General features: G+C 39.2%; 1 protein-coding gene across 1 annotated transcript; it reads left to right on the forward strand.

Moving 5' to 3' along the window:
* The first annotated feature begins 6855 nt into the window (after window positions 1-6855).
* Window positions 6856-14331, forward strand: LOC143888216 (ribonucleoside-diphosphate reductase large subunit). The gene is made up of 17 exons (XM_077392576.1): window positions 6856-7505; window positions 8242-8303; window positions 8419-8506; window positions 8813-9076; window positions 9190-9430; window positions 9553-9629; window positions 10490-10660; window positions 10741-10833; window positions 10929-11078; window positions 11171-11257; window positions 11370-11534; window positions 11657-11776; window positions 12922-13124; window positions 13217-13366; window positions 13591-13738; window positions 13852-13935; window positions 14049-14331. Exons 1-17 carry the CDS (start codon window positions 7278-7280, stop codon window positions 14145-14147), a joined length of 2430 nt encoding a protein of 809 aa, XP_077248691.1. The 5' UTR covers window positions 6856-7277; the 3' UTR covers window positions 14148-14331.
* Window positions 14332-21645: the final 7314 nt, after the last annotated feature.

Here is a 21645-nt window from a genome sequence, read left to right on the forward strand (position 1 = left end):
TTATAATTAAAAGAAAAAAAATCCACTGATGTGAGCCAAACTCTAAGAAAATAATCATGAAAAAGAAAATCCATAAGGTTCTAAGCAAGTTATATTTTCCATAATTTTCTTGTCCATAGATCCAAACATGTTGTTGTTTGTAGGCCATCTTTCACTGGGTTAAGGCTGCGTAACCGCTTCACATACACTCTCACACACAAATGCATTGCAAAACTTTCAACTAGAAGGTGAAATCAGTTTCAATCGATAAAAGATGACTCGTGCGAAGCCACACACATGACCAACCAATGAAAGAGGCGTTTCTTCCTAAATGCCCATAAAGGCGCTTAGGCTCTGTTCACTTGCCCTCCCGAGAAAGCAAATCCCTCGAAAACAGTATCTTTTTTCTTTGACAAGACCTTGACAAGACAGAATTCTGGTGTTCACTTGCTTTCCTGAGAAAGTAACAAGCCTAGGTGGAAAATGTCAATTAATGACATGAAAATTGCCAAAAATATGTGGAAATGTCTCTTTTCTCACAAGTGTGGGAAACCAAATCCCACTATTTTGGTTGGATTTGCTTTCCCTGGAAAACTAGTGAAAAAGGTGGGCAAGCAATTTCTCGGGAAACCTTTTCCTACACAGTTTCCCTGGATTTCTTTTCCTAATGCCACGTCAGATTCCCGGGAAACCTTTTCTTTTCCTTTCTCGGGAAAACAAGTGAACAGAGCCTTAGAGTCAGCGAATCCCATAATTTTAAAAGCATGGGTAGTCATTTTTAAAGCATTGTAAAAGCAGGGGAATGATAGATGCAAGGGCTCACTTGCATAACAGCCAACAAAGGGCCCTTGATTGAATCTACATCATTGAGTGCAGTTGATTTGACTTTCTCAACAAATTAAAATTTCATGTAGCTATTAAATAAATTATAAATATAATATTTTTTTTAATAACTAGTAAATGTCTTACAATTGCAATTTTTTTCCGTAGCTATTAAATGCCTTAAAACAACCCTTAAAAGCCTTAGTAGTATAAAAAAACAAAAAAATACAACTACCTTACAAAATAAATCCAAAGATTATTAGTCGTAAACATACAAAACAAAAGGAGGAAAAAAAAAACAAATAAAGAGAAGGCAGTTTTATGCCATGCATGTCCCATGTACATAATCAAATATGATGAACTCATGGGCAACGATAGGTCCTGTTTATATGGTGCCCCGATCGGGCATGCTCGTGTAAATGATGACCGCCCTTGATATTTGATCCAACAGGCCGGGGGACACGCATGTATAACCCGTGTCAGGAATGGATTACGTAGGTCATCTCGCAGGGCCTCTTGGGAAGGTTGTCGTGTTTTCCACTTCACTTTCCTTCTAGTTTGGAAACTAATGCAGACGTCTTTGTTTTTTGGAAAAATCGAAGATTAGGGGCTGTTTGGATGCACAGGGAGGAGAAGTAATTGGAAATGGCTGGGGCTTGCCCTCATGTTTTCATTGTTTATTTATAGGTAAAAATGAGATGGGTAGAATTTTTAAAAAAATAAAGGAAAAATAAAAACTTGAAATGTAGAAAGGGTAAAATAAAAAGTGTAAATGATATTCTCGTGTCCTTTACCCGGGCGCTTTACCTGAGAGAGGGATCAAACCCGGGTGCTTTACCTAAGGTTTTCTCCATTTTTTGGGTTACTTGGCGGGGATGTGGTGGGTATGCAACATCACCGACGGCCTCATGACACCCCTGATGGCCTCATGACACCGCTAGTTTATTTGCCCTTTATTATGTTAAAAGGCAACCAAGCAATAGGTTTTGCTTTCATGGCGCATTGTACTCGCTAAGCAATCTCTATCCTTGTTGGGAATTGGGTGTCCAAATAGACCCTAAAAGCCTCTTCTCCATGGCCAGTTGTGTGGCGGTAAGAGAAGGGCGTTGGAATTGAGAGGGGGAAAAGGAGAAGGAGATAGAGAGGGGGGTATCATGTCCCTTGGATACAACCATTTGGCCATGTTTTTTGACATGTAAAGTTTTTCCAACTTATTCCATAATTCAGGTGCTTCATCTTCTTCTATAATATTAACATAACGTTATCCGCTCGGCATAGTCGAATCGTGCCGACCGCCTTCGACTCCATGTCTTGCCACTCTGCATCCGTCATCTTCTGTGGCTTCACATCCTTTACCTTCAACGCATTAGCTAATCCCCGTTAAACTAGGATGTCCTTCACCCTCATCTGCAATATGGTGAAACTGTCATTTTCTCCAAACTTGTTGATGCTGAACTAGGTAGAACTTGATTTTACTGTCATATCAGATTACTTCGCACTTCTTGGTGTAGTGCTCCACCTCAAACGATAATCTTTCTACTCCCAGATATCGCTCCAACAACAATTCAACCACAACACCCACGATCACTCCACTCAACCTCGACGATCGCTCCAACCTGAGCTTTGATACCACTAATCGAGAAAATTTGTCGGGCAAATCTTATCCAATCGTGCAGAAGTGAACGGAAAAGTAAAAGCAAACAGCTCACAAGATGAACACCGATATTTTACGTGGTTCGGCCAAGCCTACATCCATGGGTGAGAAACACGACCTTCCACTATGATAAAAACAATATACGGGGACTACAATAGATTAAACCCAAAACCTACAAACCCACAACCCCTTCCTTGCCCTGTCAACCAAGATCGTACACTGAGTAACCCAAGAGAGAACCCGAAAAGAAACCCCAGTACTCCTCTCTTCCTCTTCCTCTACTCTCTCATTCTCTTTCTCTTTGTCTCTTTCTATAGCCTCCAAAAGAGAGAAAACACCTCTCTCTTTTACAGCAGTAACTCACAAGAAACCCATGCTCAAATTTTTGTATTCTCTTAGTCGTTGCTTCAAAAACTAATAAGAGCAACATACCTATTTCGTCTCCATCAAAATAGGAAACCTAGTTACATCAGGTAACTGCCAATAATGGAAACAAGACAATTTTCCCTGCAGAGTCAATATTATAATGGGAATTGCTATCGTCCATCGCAAAAGGCATTTCGCGGTTGGTCTTTCACATATCAGACCAGCCACCTCGTGAATAGAGACAAAAGCTGTTGTCTCCATTCACAAGGTGGCTGGTCTGACATGTGACTGACCAGCCGTGAAATGCCTTTTGGAATGGACCCTAGCAAATCCTATTACAATTTAAGGGTAGATACTTGAGATGTCAATATAATATAAAAGAGATTAAAGAAAATGATTGTCAGACAATCTTGACTTATGATGCATGGATTGTGAGTGAAGAAAACCCAAACCCGACTCGACCCAAGAAACTGTCTCATATATTTTTTAAAAGACAACAAACCGACCCTGGATAGCTTCTCGGGTAGGTTAGGGTTATGGAAAACACAACCCGCTCGACCCGAGTTGCAACCCTATCACAAATCAGCTCCATGGGATGGTCCAAACCCTTCGATTTAGAGGTTTATATTGTCTCTGCTGAGAAAATCCGCCATGCAAAACAATCCGACCGTGCACAAATTTAACGGAAAAGAAAATAAACAAATCAAGCCACAAGATGAACACCAAGATTTTACGTGGTTAGGCCAAGCCTACTCCACGAGCAATAAACACAATCTTCCACTGTGAGAAAACTTTCCATTTCAAAAAAATAAAAATTGTGCTTGTTTCTAGGTATGCGTCTTTGTCTTTTTTTTTGGGTTTTGGTGGTTTATATCCAAAAGATGGAACTTTTATGTCGTTTGAGTTATAGTTAGAAAAAAACATATGATGGCAAAAAAGGGACAAGCCATAATGACAGGTAAAAAACATCTTTTGATAGAATAAAACAAAGTCCTAAAAGAACGATTACAATGGATTAATCACAAACCCGCAACATCTTCCTTGCTTCTCAAACCCAAGACCGTACACGAGAGATAACCCAAGAAAATTCCCAAGAGAAAACCCAAGAAGGTATCCCGAGAGAAACCCGAGAAGAAACCAAACCCTTTATCTGTTTTCCTTCCCTTCTCTTTCTCTCTCTTCCCTTCTCTTTCTCTCCCCCTTGGGGCAGCTGAACACACCCCAAACCTCCCGCTACTTTTTTCAGTTTTCACAAGAGAAAAAAACCCTCATGTTGATTTTATATTTAGATTTTCTCCAAAACCTAAATTAGAGACTTTCTTAATTTGTCTTTTTCCTTTCCCACCACACCACACAATGGTGGTGGGAAATAAGGCAACTTTCCCAACAATCTCCACCTTGGCTTATTTCGCACCCATTTGAAGATTTTTCGTTGATGTCGCCACCGGTTCGCTATTACCGTAAACCACAATTGGCCTTCTTAAATACCAACTACACAACTTCAAATAATCCTGGTTCAGACTCCTCCCGATTCGATCAACACGGCCTGCACATGTGTAGCTGCCAATCCGTTGACTCACCTAATCAACCTTGGAGAGGGATCTTGATCTATCCTCCCCAACGCAGGTGCCGTCACCTTCCCACAATAGTCTGCAACCTAGAAACCCATTCTTTGCACCAACTGCGAAAGAGACCCTGCGCGTGCACGGCTACCACTCCGTTTCCAATTAGTCATCGAGATCTTAGGAACACTAGTCACCGTGTCCCTGATTAGATGATATAACCCGCCACACTTCTCTCCTTTCATCAGAACCATACATTCGTGTGTGCTTTCAATGGCTCCACCTGCAGTTGAAAACCTGCAACCCCTGGAGTCAAACCGACTAAGAGATACTAGCTTCTTTCGTAGCTTTGGGACCTACGCCACACCACCTAAAGTACAAACCACTCCATCGAACATCTTGATCTTCAAAGACCCAGCTCTCGTGACGTCACAAGTAAACCTGCCACCCAAGGGCATTATACCCGCCCTTGTCTCCTGGAACGTATCAAAATATTCCTTCCTGGAGCATACATGAACAATGCACCTTGAATCTAAAATCCACTTATCATGAGGAGAAGTGTGATTACCTATGGAGACTATGAGAACATCTCCAAACTCTTCGCTCTATTCATCCGTTACGACCACCGCCATATTCGTAGCACAATTGTCTGCTTGGTCAGCTCGCTTTGGACAATCCCGCTTTGATATGGCCATATTCCTTGCAACGATAACATTGCACGCCCTTTCCACCGACCCTGGATCTTGACCTGCCTTTACCAGACCCCCAGTCAGACGACCTTCCTCTTTGATTCCCACCATGAACAACCAACCCATGCTCTTCACTTGCACTAAGAACATGTTTCTTCCGCATATCGTTTGATAAGAGCGACGCCGTGACTTCATCCAACTTTATCGTATCCTTATCATACAACAAAGTCGTCACCAAGTTGTCATACGAATCAGGAAGAGAAGTAAGAAGCAAAAGAGCCTTATCTTCTTCCTTCAACTTTTCATCAACCTTGTGGAGTTGATCCACAAACCCGTTGAACACCGTGATGTGTTCAAGAAGATCTCCGCCTTCCTACATCTTCAGCCCATATAATTGCCGCTTTAGATACAACCGGTTGGCCAGGCTTTTTGATATGTAAAGCTTTTTCCAACTTCTCCCATAATTTAGGCGCATCTTCCTCTTACATAAAGCTATCTGCGAGACATAGTTGAATCGTGCTAACCGCCTTCGACTCAATGTCTTCCCACTCGGCATCCGTCATCTTCTTCGACTTTCCATCATTCCCTTTCAACGCCTCAGCCAAGCCCTGTTGAATTAGGATGTCCTTCACCCTCATCCGCCATAGGGTGAAACTGCCATTTCCATCAAATCTGTTGATGTTGAACTGAGTAGAGCTTGATTTTACCGCCATCTCAGATTACTTTGCAGTTCTCGGTGTATCGCTCCACCTCGTACAAGAATCTTTCTTGGACAATCTTTCTACTCCCAAAGCTCCAACCACAACACCCACGATCTCTTCACCCGGCCTCGACGATCGCTCCAACCTGAGCTTTGATACCACTTGTTAAGAAAATCCGCAGGGCAAATCAATATGATCGTGCACAAATTTAACGAAAAAGAAAAAATATACAAATCAAGCTACAAGATGAACACCAAGATTTTACGTGGTTCAGCCAAGCCTACTCCACGGGCAAGAAACACGATCTTCCACTATGAGAAAAACAAAATACAAGGATTACAATGGATTAATCACAAACCTGCAACCATTTCCTTGCTTCTCAAGCCCAAGACCGTACACGAGAGATAACCCGAGAAAAATTTCAAGAGAAAACCCAAGAAGGTACCCCGAGAGGTACCCGAGAAGAAACCAAACCCTTTCTCTCTCTTCCTTCCCTTCGCTTTTTCTCTCTTCCCTTCTCTCTCTCTCCCCTTGGGGCAGCCGAACACACCCCAAACGTCTCGCTACTTTTTTCAGTTCTCACACAAGAGAAAAAACCCTCATGTTGATTTAATATCTAAGGTTTTCTCCAAAACCTAAATTAGAGACTTTCTAATTTGCCTCTTTCCTTTCCCACCACGCCACACAACGGTGGTGGGAAATAAGGCAACTTTCCCAACAGTCTCTTTTCGGATCTAAGGGTTAGGATCATTCTATGGAGATGATTTAAGGGATACAGGCTATTTAGTATTGATGTTGGGGCCAATCAAATGAACGGTGTGGATCATCTTAAGAAGTTGGCCCCACTATACTTTCTGAAAAAAAATACCGGACTGAAGTCGCACACATCTTAAAATAATTATAGAAAAGTGACATATCTGCTTCCTCTTCCCCTGGCCACCATCCTCCAGGCTATTTATGACCCCTCTTTTACACTAACAGGGGGTGGCCCGGGGAAGAAATGTAGCCGAATATATCACTTTCCTAATTTTATTTGTTTCGGGGCCTCCACAGATAGGGGGATACAGATCTGCACTCTTTAGTCTTTACACAAATCCAACGCGCTAAAAAACAAGACTGGCGCGGGAAAAATCCGGGGACAATATCCATCAATTAAAGCCCCTTCATTCCTCCCCCTTTATAAGGAAAAACAGACAAATATCCATCACTGGTCCCCACACCCGCTCCACCAACACACCAGCAAAGCACCTTCTTCCATTGGCGGGAAACATTTGAAAACCAAACCCTAACCCTAGAGAGGGAAACAAGAGAAAAAAATTAAAATCCCAAACCAAATTCAAAACCGTTATATAAACTCCACTCCCCTCTCTTCCTTCTCAGACACACTTCTCTCTCTGCTCCCCTCTCTATATTTATCTCCATTTCCCTTTCTGCACTCTTACCTGTTCGACAGAATTCCCCACTCAAAAAACCCTAATTTTCTTTCTCTTTATCTCGGATCGAGATGTATGTGGTGAAGAGAGATGGTAGGAGAGAGTCAGTTCACTTCGATAAGATCACCGCTCGTCTGAAAAAGCTCAGCTATGGGCTTAGCCTTGAGCATTGTGATCCTGTTCTTGTTGCGCAGAAGGTCTGCGCTGGGGTCTACAAGGGCGTTACTACGAGCCAGCTTGATGAACTTGCGGCCGAGACTGCGGCCGCCATGACCGCTAACCACCCCGATTATGCATCTGTAAGTGTTTCCATTTGTGTTTTCTTCTTCTTCTTCTTCTATGTCATGTTTTGTTGGTTGATATCTGGAAAAAGTGTTTGTTCTGTTTGATTGTGTGAAAACAACCAATTATTCCAAAAGCTTAGGTTGTTAGAGTTGGTGTTATTTATTCATTTATACTTCAACACCCCACCTTAAGCGCGGCCCCTCCTTTATTAGGTTGGCCGTACATGTGGATTTTTAATATCAGTAGAGGTGTCAGTGGCTCCTCTTTGGATTGGATCCACTTATGTCTTAGTCAGGATCCATTAAAATTGCTTATTGGTTGGATCAGATTTTGAGTGTTCTTCGGATCCTACTTCTCGTGTCTCGGTCACGATCCATTTCAAATTCGACTGCCCATTGGAGTTTCCTAGTAGGTCCATTGGAGTGTCCCACGGGCTTTTGTCAGTTGTCTGGATCTGATCAGTAATGATTTTGGATTCTATGATAGGGTCCTGAATTGCGTCCATGGATCTTGGTAATATGTCTAGATCCTGTCCGTTTAAGTTCGGGTTTGGATGGTCCGTCTGACCATCTTGGTCTGTTGGCACCCCTAAATTCCAGGGAGTTGTTGGGTTTTGAACCCAGCACCTGCCCTGAGGCAATAGCTCTGATACCATGCAAAAACAACCAATTACGCCAAAAGCTTAAGCGGCTAGAGTAGGTGTTATTTAATAATTTATTCTTTAACAGATTGTTTATGTTTTCTTCTCAGCTTGCGGCGAGGATTGTTGTTTCAAATCTGCATAAGAACACAAAGAAGTCATTTTCAGAGACGTAGGTTTATTCCTTGTTCTTTTAAAATTTGATATTAGGCTTAATTTTATTATTTGATGGAATTTTTTCTCTTATTGTTTGAAGAAAATGATCGATTCATTTTTGCCTGGCGCAGGATTAAAGAGATGTATAACCATTATAATGAGAGATCAGGACTGAAGGCTCCACTAGTTGCTGATGATGTTTATGAGATTATCATGAAGGTACCCTCCCCTATGCAATTGGCAATGTTAAATATGCTTCGAAAAATTAATTCTACTCTAAATGTGTATAAGGAGCTTGTCTATTGTGAAACTCAGAGGGTGAAAGTTTGAGTAATTAAATTACATATATAATTTGGGATTTAACCTTGTATGATTTACCCTTCCAATGTTTGTTTAAGTTAATAATATCATACCCATCATACCCAAGATGGGTATATGGAATCAATGGCTGAGTTACATTGCTTTTTTGAAGTTAATCAACACGTGGTTTCTAAATATTCTGTAGTTATTTATTTTTTATTTCAGAATGCTGCCCTTCTGGACAGTGAGATCATCTATGACAGAGACTTTGACTATGATTACTTTGGGTTCAAAACACTGGAGAGATCCTACCTTTTGAAAGTTTCAGGGCGGGTTGTAGAGAGGCCTCAACATATGTTGATGAGGGTTGCTGTTGGAATTCACAAGGATGATATAGACTCTGTTCTTAAAACATACCATTTGATGTCACAACGCTGGTTCACCCATGCATCACCTACACTTTTCAATGCTGGGACACCGAGGCCACAGGTGTTACTTGCTAGACATCTTTGATTCTGATATATTTGTACCTTTTGGATGCCTTATTTTTCTTTTTTTCTTTTGTTTTTGTTTGTTTATTCTTATTTCATATGGTTTTCCAGTTGAGTAGCTGCTTCCTTATTTGCATGAAAGATGATAGCATTGAGGGAATCTATGATACCCTAAAGGAATGTGCTGTCATTAGCAAATCTGCAGGAGGAATTGGTGTTTCTGTTCATAACATTCGTGCAACTAATAGTTATATTCGTGGTACAAATGGGTCTTCCAATGGCATTGTTCCAATGCTACGGGTATTCAATGATACAGCTCGTTATGTTGATCAAGGGGGAGGCAAGAGGAAAGGTAATTTGGTTGTGCTTCTATGTTTAATTTCTTTATGACATGTTTGCTTTATTTGTGCTTTTTTTGCATGGAGTTTATATAGGGATTTCCTGTTAAGAGCCCTCTGTTAATTCTAATTGTAGGTGCCTTCGCTGTTTATTTGGAACCATGGCATGCTGATATTTTTGAGTTCCTAGATCTCCGAAAGAACCATGGGAAGGTAGAGCTTCTGGCCTCTTAATCTTGACCTATTTCAGAGTGATAGTCTTCTGCTTTTTGTTCATATAAATTCTAGTTAAACTTTTGTTCTATAATTTGCTGGGCTACCATTTCTAACACTATTTTTTAGGAACATTTGCTAAGTTTATTATTCGCAATTCCAAGTCCCATTGTTTCTTTATATCTGGCCTTGCCAATATTTTATCCTTGTTTGATGCTGAGTAGCCATTTAGATGGATGTTTCCTTCAATTTTTTCAAATGGGTTGGAAAATCAAAAGGCATTACTGTATTTTTGGAATCTGAAAGAGAAGAGACATGCACATATATGCACGCATCAGCATACATTTGTTATGTGAGGTATATCCCTAACATGTTGAGTACAAGTGTTGGTGAACAAGACTCTGATGTGTGTTGTGGGCGAGTCATCTCTCTTGAATGTGAATGCCACTTCTGATTTCTTAACTGTGGGTAATATCTGCCTTTGATAAAAATGATAATTATGTTCTTTTTCTGCAATCTTTATCTTTTACTAGATTACAGTTATGTTTTCAAAGAAGTATGATATGCCACTTCAGGTGGTTCATTAAGTCGTGTTACTGTAGTTCCTTCGTGCGCATGTGATTTTGTCAAGTTCTTGTTGTTGGGGTATTTCATTTACTTTTCTTGGGTCTTTTACCAGAAATATTCACAATGGAATAATTAGTACTGATCCATACCTGACATTGTTCCTATTGCTTGTGGTGTGGCCTCTTCCTAGTTCAATGTCCCTTTATATTCAGAACTTCTGACAGAATGTTTTAGAAGTTATTTGATAGTTATGAGCTTGCATAACAACGTCTTAATTTGTTGTACTCTTATAGGAAGAACACAGAGCACGAGATCTATTTTATGCCCTTTGGGTCCCGGACCTCTTCATGAAACGGGTCAATGGTAATGGAGAATGGTCCTTATTTTGCCCTAATGAAGCTCCAGGCTTGGCTGATTGTTGGGGTGAGGAATTTGAACGGCTTTATGCCCAATATGAACGAGAGGTAAGCATGGTCACAACTCTAAATTTTAGATGATTTGATGTATTAAAGGTGGTACTAGATTCCTTCATTTGTTAACTCAGGGCAAAGCAAAGAAGGTGGTTCCAGCACAGAACCTCTGGTTTGAAATCCTGAAATCTCAGATAGAAACTGGAACACCATATATGCTTTTCAAGGTATTTTACTAACATCTACTAATGGTAATAATAATTTCTCCTTAACCATTAAGATATGCTGGATTCACTCTTTTGACCTTGGTTTGTGTATTCAGGATGCTTGCAATAGGAAAAGCAACCAACAGAATCTGGGTACAATAAAGTCTTCTAACTTGTGTACTGAGATCATTGAGTTCTCAAGTCCTACAGAAACTGCTGTTTGTAATTTGGCTTCGATTGCTCTGCCTCGATATGTCAGGGAGAAGGTAATTCCCAATTTCCCATGGCTATTATGCATATGTTTTATTAACCTTTCCTTAGTAATCAATGGTATGATCAGTTATTTTGTTTAATGTAGGGGGTTCCTATAGAGTCACAGCCATCTAAACTGGCTGGAAGTAGAGGATCTAAGAACCGGTATTTTGATTTTGACAATCTAGCAGAGGTTTGATCAATATCTTGATTTTTCATTGGAGGACATGCTTTTTATTACTTAGTTGAAGATATGAAATTGGTTTTTTTTTTCATACGATTTTTTGTATTTATTGCCGTGACAGATTACTGCCATTGTTACCTCCAACCTCAACAAAATAATTGATGTCAATTACTACCCTGTTGAAACTGCGAGGAGGTCGAATTTGCGGCACCGGCCAATTGGCATTGGTGTGCAGGGTCTTGCAGATACTTTCATCCTACTTGGCATGCCATTTGATTCACCAGAGGTAAATGCATGCTTCCAATATATTCCATCTGACTTTTTGTTATAGTTTACTTAGCTTTTGGTATGTGGCCCACTAAGGGCTTGTTGTATACATATACCTGATCATTTTGTTGCTGTATGCAGGCCCAACAATTGAATAAAGATATATTTGAGACTATCTACTACCATGCTTTGAAAGCTTCTTCTGAACTTGCTGTAATGGAAGGCCCTTATGAGACGTATAATGGGAGTCCTGTAAGCAAGGTCTGTTGAAATACTTAATTTTAGGAATGCGTTTTCTTCATGGGTTATGATCTAATTTCTTATTGTTGAATATGTTTAGTTATTGTTTTCCACTGGCTGTGTGCACCTTGTGTGTTTGAGCATGTGTTTTTTTCTCACTCACACATATATATATTTATCTAAATTAAACAGCCTTAGGAGGGACATGGCAGCATGCCTTTCCTTCATTGTATGTTGGCATGGCCATGGACATTGCTATCCTAGTAATAGTGATTTAATGTCTAAAGTTTCCTCGGCTAGTTGTGCTAGAGGTGCACATGCATAGATGCTTTCGCAATGTAAATAAATTTTAACCCCCCAGCCCCTCATTTAGTTTTCTCATGATTGGTTCCAAAATTGGAGTTCGTATTTTTTCTGATTTTCTTTTCCTTTTCATGTTTTTTAGTGTTTCCTTATGATTTAGACAGACTCACTGATTGATATTTAAGATAAGAGAATTGGTTGTGGAGTTGAAAAATTGTTTTATAATACAGATGTAAGTGCACAAAGATGTAAACCTATATTATTCAGACAAATTTAATCATTAAGAAATATATTAGATCCACATACTCATGCACTCAGTAAAAGTGTACATTTCCCTGATTGAAATGTTGGGTATGTCTGACATGCATATCATGCCCAAGTAAAAAGCATTATGTGAAATAAGCTATGATTTGTGGACACAGACACGAGTGTCGCATGTCTACACTGATACGGAGTGTCGGACACGGCAAACCCCCAAAATTTAGAAACAGGGACATGGCTAAAATAGAAAGTATATATAATCATAATTTGTCGATATGGATTCGTGTGTCGAGTTTCAACATGGATATGGGTTGTTTGACACGGCAACAACTAAAATTCTAGAAATGGTGACACGTACATATACATAAAATTATTGATTATTACACAAATGCATGTCAACACACCCACATTAACTGTAACACTCCTAGCAATACATTTAAAAGTGTCCAAAGGGGTGTTGACATGTGTGGACACGCGTGTCGTGTTGGACACGTGGGTCAGCAATAAATTCAAAGTGTTGGCGAAATTGTAGGAAATAAGTGTGAACAGGGCTGGCATCTTGGGTTCGATATTCTTTCTTAGATGCTCATTGCTATGTGCAGGGAATTCTTCAACCTGACATGTGGGGTGTAACTCCATCTGATCGTTGGGACTGGACTGCTCTTAGGGAAATGGTCTCTAAGAATGGAGTGAGGAACTCCCTTCTTGTAGCTCCTATGCCCACTGCTTCTACCAGCCAGATTCTCGGGAATAATGAGTGCTTTGAGCCATATACCTCCAACATCTACAGTCGTAGGGTTCTAAGGTTTGCTCTCCTTTTCCATAGATAAATGCTAATCAAGGTTTTCAAAGAGTAGTCACTTGCTATTGTGTATCTAATATGTCTTTATTTTCCAGTGGCGAGTTTGTTGTGGTGAACAAGCATCTTCTTAATGACTTAACTGAGATGTGTCTCTGGTCTCCTGCACTCAAGAATAAGATAATTTATGAAAATGGCTCAGTTCTCAAGATCCCAGAAGTCCCAGATGATCTTAAAGCTATTTACAAGTAATGATATTTATAATTCCATTAGAGAGATGATAAATTTGCACCCCCTATAGGATGATTCGCACCCCCTTAGAGTGAATTGACGTAAAAGAGAGTCAGAATATGCATTTTGACGTCAATTCACTTAAAGGGGGTGCGAATTTATCATCTCCCTTCCATCTTGAAAATTCTCAATTCTTCCATTTGTATGAGAAAATAAAAATATGATGTCTATGTAACACCAGGACTGTGTGGGAGATCAAGCAAAGGACACTTGTAGACATGGCTGCTGACCGTGGTTGCTTTATAGATCAGAGTCAAAGCTTGAATATCCACATGGACCAACCCAACTTTGGGAAACTTACTTCCTTACACTTTTATGCTTGGACAAAGGTATGTGGGCCTTTTAACTCCTTGCAATTCTTCTGAGATTTGTTATTCACTTATATTTTTGTATCTCATGGAATTTATGGGGTGATTTTATTTTTGAAACCTTATGTATTAAGGGTCTGAAAACTGGGATGTATTATCTTCGATCACGTGCTGCGGCAGATGCAATTAAATTCACTGTGGATACCTCCATTCTTAAGGTGAAATCACTGTTCAATGTGTCTTACTATCGTCTTTTGTTTTGGTTAATCTTCTATCTTGTTAAATATGATTTGTCTTACTGATATTGTGGGTCTGGAAAAAAAATACACAGGAAAAGGCTAAGCCAGCGGATGATGATACTGAATGCAAAATGGCACAGGTAGTTTGTTCCCTAGAAAACCGAGAAGAGTGTATGGCGTGTGGAAGCTAGATGGTTCTTTGATGTTGAAATTAGATGAATTGCTGATTGCAGATGAGTGCCTTCATGCGAGCCTTACAAATGTAATTATTCAAAGGCTTGTTGGCAAGAAATTAGAGAATGCTGAAGACGGAGGGGATGAATGTAATTTGTATGAAGGATTCGTATTAGCAATGCTAAATGTGCTTGGTTTTAATGGGTGCCTATTGCTTGAGATTGAGCTTCTGGGATTTCTATATTTTCTTCAATGTTGTTTGCTCTTGTTACTAGGCACATGATTTTCTTTCATTGCCGAAGATCAATGATTTAGGTTATAAATGAAGCAACCATAAATGTAAAGATTGTCTTCTCAAATATGTGGCTTGCATTTGCTATTATCATTATAAACAATCCAGACCCTTCCTGAAATTACAAACTGTCCATGGTACCTACAAAGTCTTGGGCTTGCTGTATGTAGGGGTGTAAACGAGCCGAGCCGAGCTTGGCCAGGCTTGGCTTGGCTCGGCTTGTTAAGCTCAAAAGCTCGGCTCGGCTCGCGAGCGGCTTGCGAGCCTTATCAAGCTCGAATTATATTAATTTCACACCCCTCATCTTCTCTGGACAGCCCTATCTAGTGTTTTTTTACTATTCTTTTTACGGGGCGGGTGGTCCAAGTAACAAATGGGGTTCCAAAAAAGAAGTGACATATTTTGCCTCCCCTTTTTACTCCCTGGGCAACCCTTTTAGTGTATATATTAATATATAATATATATATTTAAATATATTAAATTCTTAATGACCTGAGCCGAGCCTGGCCTAACTCGGGCTCGGCTCGTTAAGCTTAACGTTGTCTCCAAATCACCAAACATTGTGATGCAATCAAACATTGTGATCTCTAAATCACCAAAGGGTCCAACTTTTTTTGCGAAAATGTTGTCCAAGCCATCTTTTCATGCACTCTTGGTAGCGACCTTTTCTCTGTCACGTATCCCAAGGCTAGTCATCTTTGGTGCAATTAATGTGATGCAATTGAGAAATTAGAGGCAGATTTTGAGGATGCATATTATGAAAAGATATACGAGTGGAAAATATGGAAACAGAAAGAACTATGGGATATTTTGGCGAATAAGCGGCATAGACTCAGAGGGGAGTGGAATAAGAAGCCAATAGTTGTCTGGAGTTATGATGTGTGCATGATAGTGGTGGTGTAAATGGGGTTAGTTAGTGGATGGATGTGTGTTTATGAGTGTTAGTTATATAGCTTATGTGTTGTAGAGTTGTGGGAGTAGTTATTGCCTATTTGACTTTAAGAGTTGACATAGGTGTGGAGATTGGAGATAGATGATGGTCCATATAAGGATGATTATAAGGCATGAACTGTAGGAATTCATCAATTTCTTGTAATATTTCTTCTGAAATAGGTGATGATTGTGGTTTGCTGTGCTTTGAAATAGGTGGAACTATCAAGTTGCCAAGCCTTTCATGAAAGAACTAGTACACTAAACAATGGTACAGACACGCTACCTTTGGAATGACTAACAATGTAACCTAGAAGGGGTTGGACCTGTACTCCTGTAGCTCAATGGTTGAGGATATGTTTCTCAACCTTGGGTCGTAGGTTCAATCCTGACCTATCAAAAAAAAAAAAAATGTGACCTAAAAGATCTATATGAACCATGTCATGGTAAGTGGAATTATGGAAAATGAAAGCTTCTCGAGTTCATAATTCCAGATGACACTCAAGTGAGTTATGATATTAGGCCCAGATGACACGCATTGAACTTGGACATGATGATAGTCACAACTCACAATTAAGATTTTGGCTCACCACACAATTCTCTTAAATGTTCCATTGAAAAATAATTTCACAGCATTCACATTTACATTATTGAAAGGTTAAATGCTCCATGATAGGTTGTCACTGTGGGTATAATCTAACATCGTCATGTATGATAAGTTGATATTTCTTGTGGCTGTGGATGATGCTTATAGAGCGAGTGTCCCAGAGAGAGACATAGGGCTTTTAGGTATAGGTTTTCAGAAAAAAAAGGGATATTTTTGTCTTTTTACCCTCAAAATTTGCCAAAGTCTCTCCTCTGAAATAGTTCCTAATGTACTCTCATTGACTTACAATGGGTCTTGAAGAGGGTCCTTGCAGCCTCCAATCCATTGACTAACATTGCCATTGTTGGATTTTTTCTACAGTCAATGATTTGTTGGTTACATGTTTGTCTACAATTGATTTTCAAAAGTAGAGGTATCCCATATTAACATCATGAGATCCAGTTAATTTCCACATCAACTTGTACAAGTTGCTTCTTCTTTTGGTTTTTGTTCTCAAGGCAAAGAATGAGGATTGGAGGTTTTGAAATACAATTCACCTCTCTCACTCAATTACTTGAAACTACCATATTTTCTTACAAATGAAAATCTAACAATTGAATTGACATACTTCAATGGCTATAGGAACGTGTATGGTTCTTATTTGGTGGGCTGAAGGTCAATTCTCTTTTCCTTATAGTGATGAATAGTGCCTACAAGTCATGTGGCTACTACACCTTCGGTTCACTGTACCAAAGTTATTTTGATGAAAGGGATTGTTGATTTGAAAGGCCATCATAGGGAGCTACCTAGTGGGTCTAGATCGGAAGAGGAGATATCATTCACAAGATTGAAGGATTTCAAAATCAACGGCTTAAAGACATCTTATAGGACAATTTTCACCATGCTCGGATTTGTGATTGATGACTCAAGCAAATCTTATCACAAATGACTTATCCCTTCAGATTATCTTCTCCATCCTTCACCCATTTTGCTTTGGTAATATTTTAGGGAAAATTAAAAAACCTTTGACTAAAGTCTCTTAACTAGAAAACTCCCCAAATTTTTATAATTACCAAAATCACGGATCAATTTCTTAAAATTACATTAAAAAGTGTTAGAATAGAGCATCTTCATTGTGGTGCACAGGCCATGAATAATTAAAAATATTTCGAGATTAAAACCCTGTTTGTTTTGGATTTTGAGAACCGATTGTGAGTCCAAATTATTATTGAACTCAAATTTGCCTTTGTTTTTTAATCTAATAAATCCAAATGGTTTTTAGGACTCAATTGCTCCTCAAAATCCAAAATAAATAGGGCCTAAATGGTAGGCCTAACGTTTAAGCCCTCTTTGTTTTAGTTTTTTTGAGTCCAGCTATAGGTTTTGGACTCACAATCGGTTCTCAAAATCCAAAACAAATAGTAGGGCCTTAGTGTTACCATTTAACTAGTTTTAAAATACCTTGGTCACTGTGAAAACAACCAATTACTGTAAAAGCTTAAGTTGCTAGAGGTGGTGTTATTTAATCATTTATACTTCAACACTCCCCCTCACGTGTGGCCCCTCTTCTTTGGGTTTGGCCGTGCACGTGGATTTTTAATATCAAGGAGTTGTTAGGTTTTGAACACACCTGCCGTGAGCCAATGCTCAGATACCGCGTGAAAACAACCAATTACTCCAAAAGCTTTAGCTGTTAAAGGTACATAATTTTGGGCCAATAATAGGCTGGGCCCTCACCATCGGTTTTTGCAATCTGAAACGAACATTGGTGTTCATTTCTGTTATCCTACCTTGTTTTGATGATCTGATCTTGGTATTGTCAATTGCATATAACCATCCAAATATCGTGGATGCAAAAGCAATAGATCACCTCTTGCCGCCCCACTTGTTCAACATATTCCATCGCTACAGAGTCCATCTTACGAGGATTGAATTTCACTATTGGATGAATGGATTCCACATGCGATATGCCTTTGTTCAAATCTTTGATCTGATAGTCCTTATCTTATGCTGAATGGACATCCCCTAATTTGAAATTAGACCAAGGAGTAATATAGGAAACGACCTTACCACAAACAAGTGGCACACAAAGTTGACCGTTGGGAAGAAATCCTAACAGTGATTGTCTCTTTACTATTTAGGCCCTCTTCATTTTCTATTATGGCAATTGTCACTCCAAAACCTATTATTGGACCACAAATTAAGTTTAATTTTGAGTCCAATAATAGTCGGTTGCCTAATTTTTGACTTTTTGAGTCCAATAATAGGTTTGGACTGATAATCGGTTGACATAATCTAAAACGTAACATTTTAGGAAATAGTACTAAGGCTGATGTCACCTCGGGGTTTGAAAGTAAAATTGAATAGATTTACATCAACATGGACTTAAAAATAAAATCTAATGGATTTACTTCTTGATCAAAAGCCCATGGGCATCTACGGACTAAACTTAAATTAAACGTGAGGCGTGGCTTTTGAATTCAAAACATCCCGCCTAAATCACCATCCACGATCTTCGCCCAGAATAATCGGAAATCGTATCTCCACGTGTTTATTTGCCAGCTATCAAGCTCCACGTGGGTTAAATCTAAGGTACGATTGATGTCTCCATGATCTTATTCTCCCGCCATCACGCTCCACGTGGGCAAAATCAAAGGCACGATTGATATCTCCAAGATCGTGGATCTCCACCCCTATAAAAAGTGACTACGCACTCAAGCAAAGGGGATTCAACTCTCCCTCTCCTCTTCTTTGGTCTGGTAACTTGACTTAGCTCTCTCCCATTCCCCGTCCATTATCTGTAATTGCCCATCCTTGACTTGAGTGTCGAAGTGGCCGTCCGGAGCCACAACTCCGAGCCTACTGAAGCTTTTTCTGTGAGCACAGGATTACAGGTTCTGCGGAGCTAGTACGTGCAGTCAGATTTTAGGCGTCATCAGGACTAAAGTTAAATAAAATTCGAAAAACTATCCATTAACACACGTGACCTATATTTGAAACAAAGACAGAAAGTTCCAAGACAGTTTTCAATACGAAATCAACATGCATGCACACTGATAAAAAAAAAAAAAGTAGCAAAAAAGCCTCCTTTTGCTTACTTGGGTCATCCATATGATCATATCTATCCTCCTATTAGTTGGCTCTAAAAGACAATGTTTTTCTTTTCTTATCTTTTAGAAAGTCAAATGTTCTCAAAACCATTTGGAGAAGGTATTGAAGCCGTCCTTTGGAGAGAGCTTTCATTTTAGGGTCTTATTCGTTTTAGTGATTCAGAATACAATTTTTAACAACTACCTTTATGTAAAGCTATGTATATAACCATATGTTTTATCAGTTCAATGTATTCTAAATTCAAATACATGGTTTTAGTCAATGAGAGGTAAGGAGGAATCTTAGATAACCCCCAAGTCCACTACTTTCTAAACTTAAGAGTTCAGACATGGAATTCGTGCCCTCTTATCTTTAAAAATTAAACAAAGTATTAGGCGCACGCGGGGTACTCTTTTTCGTTAGGAAGTGATAAGAGTGTCACGATCGTGATGATCTAATATGGTGGGACCCACTACCTATAGTAGAAGCTAGATCAACATTACGAGACTTACACCTCAGGATGTGGGTCCCACCAATTTTCTTTTTGACGAAGCTTTTATTGTCTTTTTCTTCCATTTTCTCTTGTTATCTCTGTATGGACCATCTCCGTCCTTTCCCTTTTCCCTCTTAATGAAATTAGACCCATTCTTTTTATGCTTCAATTCTTATGGAGCAAAACTACAACTAAGGAAAAGTAAAGTACAATGCAAAAAATTAAGGGAAGTGATATATCCGCCCATTTTGATCACAAGGAACACCCCCTGTCAGTGTTTGTGGCAATCAGGGGCATTGAATTCTTCTGACGTAAGTACAACAGCCCCTCTTTAGTCATTGATACAATGACAGGGGGTGTTCCTGGTGATCAAAAGGGGCGGACATATCATTTCCCAAAAATAAATATGAAGATAAATTATGACATGTTTTGAATTGATTCCGAGACCACTTCTTGTACGCAATCAACTTTCTTATATAGATTTCTATTGTAACCGTCTGCATCCGCTCCTGATCTCTGGGAGGAAACCTGTCATAACTGTGAACTTCAATTTTGGTATTTTAACTTTATTCCGTTGAAAATAACCGCCGTCATTATTCTTTGGAAAAAATTACTGTGGTGATTAACTGCTCTAATTCTAATGGATAAATAACTAGCTAACGATTCGATCTCATGTGGCTGTGTTCTTAAATTCAAGAATGGCTTGTTTTCAAAAAAGTTCCTTGACTTGATCGTCCAATATATCAATGCATATCAATAATGACACCCTTTTGACATGCTGATAGAACAGTAATATTTCGGAATATTTTAAATTAAACTATATAAATTTATTTACAGTTTAATCGAAGTGCTATTAGTTATTAATTATGCGATATCTATCTATCTATCTATGTATGTATTCATATGAATTTTTATATGGTGTTGAACATACATGTAAGTACAATAGAGGAGCCCGGACGGGTGTGGCTCTTCGGCATAAGTCTCGGGTATGCTCCCTGGAGACCAGTGATCGAATCCCACCCGGACTTGCCCGATGCACGTGGTTTACGGGCGATTGCGTGCATCCGTAGGGACTAGTCCTACTCCCGAAGGGGGTGGGGACATCCTACGTTATCAAAAAAAAAAAAAAAAAAAAAGTACAATAGAGGCCTCGTTTGTTTTAGATTACGACAACCGGTCGTAAGCACAAAACCTATTATTGAACTCAAAATTAAATTTGAGTCCAATAATAGGTTTAGGGCCTACGACCGGTTGTCATAGTCTCAGACGAACAGGGCCAAAATAAGAGTTGGGCTCACATCATTAGATGATCCACATTGTTGAGTTGTGGGCCCACACTCTATTTCAAATAACATATGTTAACTTACCAACTTCTCCAAAAGCTTAAGCTTTTGGAGAAAGGCGTTATTTATCTTTTATACTTTAACAACATAAACATAATTTTATGACTTTAAAACGAGCTAAATTTAACCAAATTTTGATAGTGTATGTATACGAACACACAACATCCTGGTGTGAATATGATTCATGCCAAAAAAATATCTGTTGTCATGGCTAAGACCCTGTTTGTTTTGAATTCTGAGAACTGATTGTGAGCGTTTAATTTTGAGACCAATAATCAGTTTGGAACTCACAATTGGTTATCACAAGGTCTAAGTTCTTACGAAATCTTTGTTTCTTTCCAAGTAAAACAAATTTTATGCTCTCTAGTATTTTTTTTTTCAAACAAAATTTATGCCTAATTTTAAGTGGCAAATGGGCATAAAATTTATTTTGGGCCCATTGTATGAGGAAAGAAAATCGAGAAGACAAAAGTTGTATGCAAATAGTCCACTTTCATTACGGCTTTGACCCAGAGGTCAGAATTCCCAAATGCCAAACATTCACCATCTTTCTTTCTTTCTTTCATGCGCACATCGAATTAAAAACGTCCACGTCAACAAAAACGACAAATTTCTAATCAACAGAATTAGAAAAGTGACCTAAAAAAAAAAGCCACTTGGAGTTGGAGACGTGTTTGATTAGGAAACCGTCACCCCTCAAATAGGTATACCTGCCAAACGGGTGGGCCGGTAAAAAATGACCTCGAATTTTACTGGTCACAATTTGCTGAACCCGGGCCCA

Source organism: Tasmannia lanceolata, unplaced genomic scaffold (genome assembly GCF_043159265.1).
Source record: "Tasmannia lanceolata isolate RefF3 unplaced genomic scaffold, GAP_Taslan_0.1 ptg000012l, whole genome shotgun sequence".
NCBI classification, from domain to species: domain Eukaryota; kingdom Viridiplantae; phylum Streptophyta; class Magnoliopsida; order Canellales; family Winteraceae; genus Tasmannia; species Tasmannia lanceolata.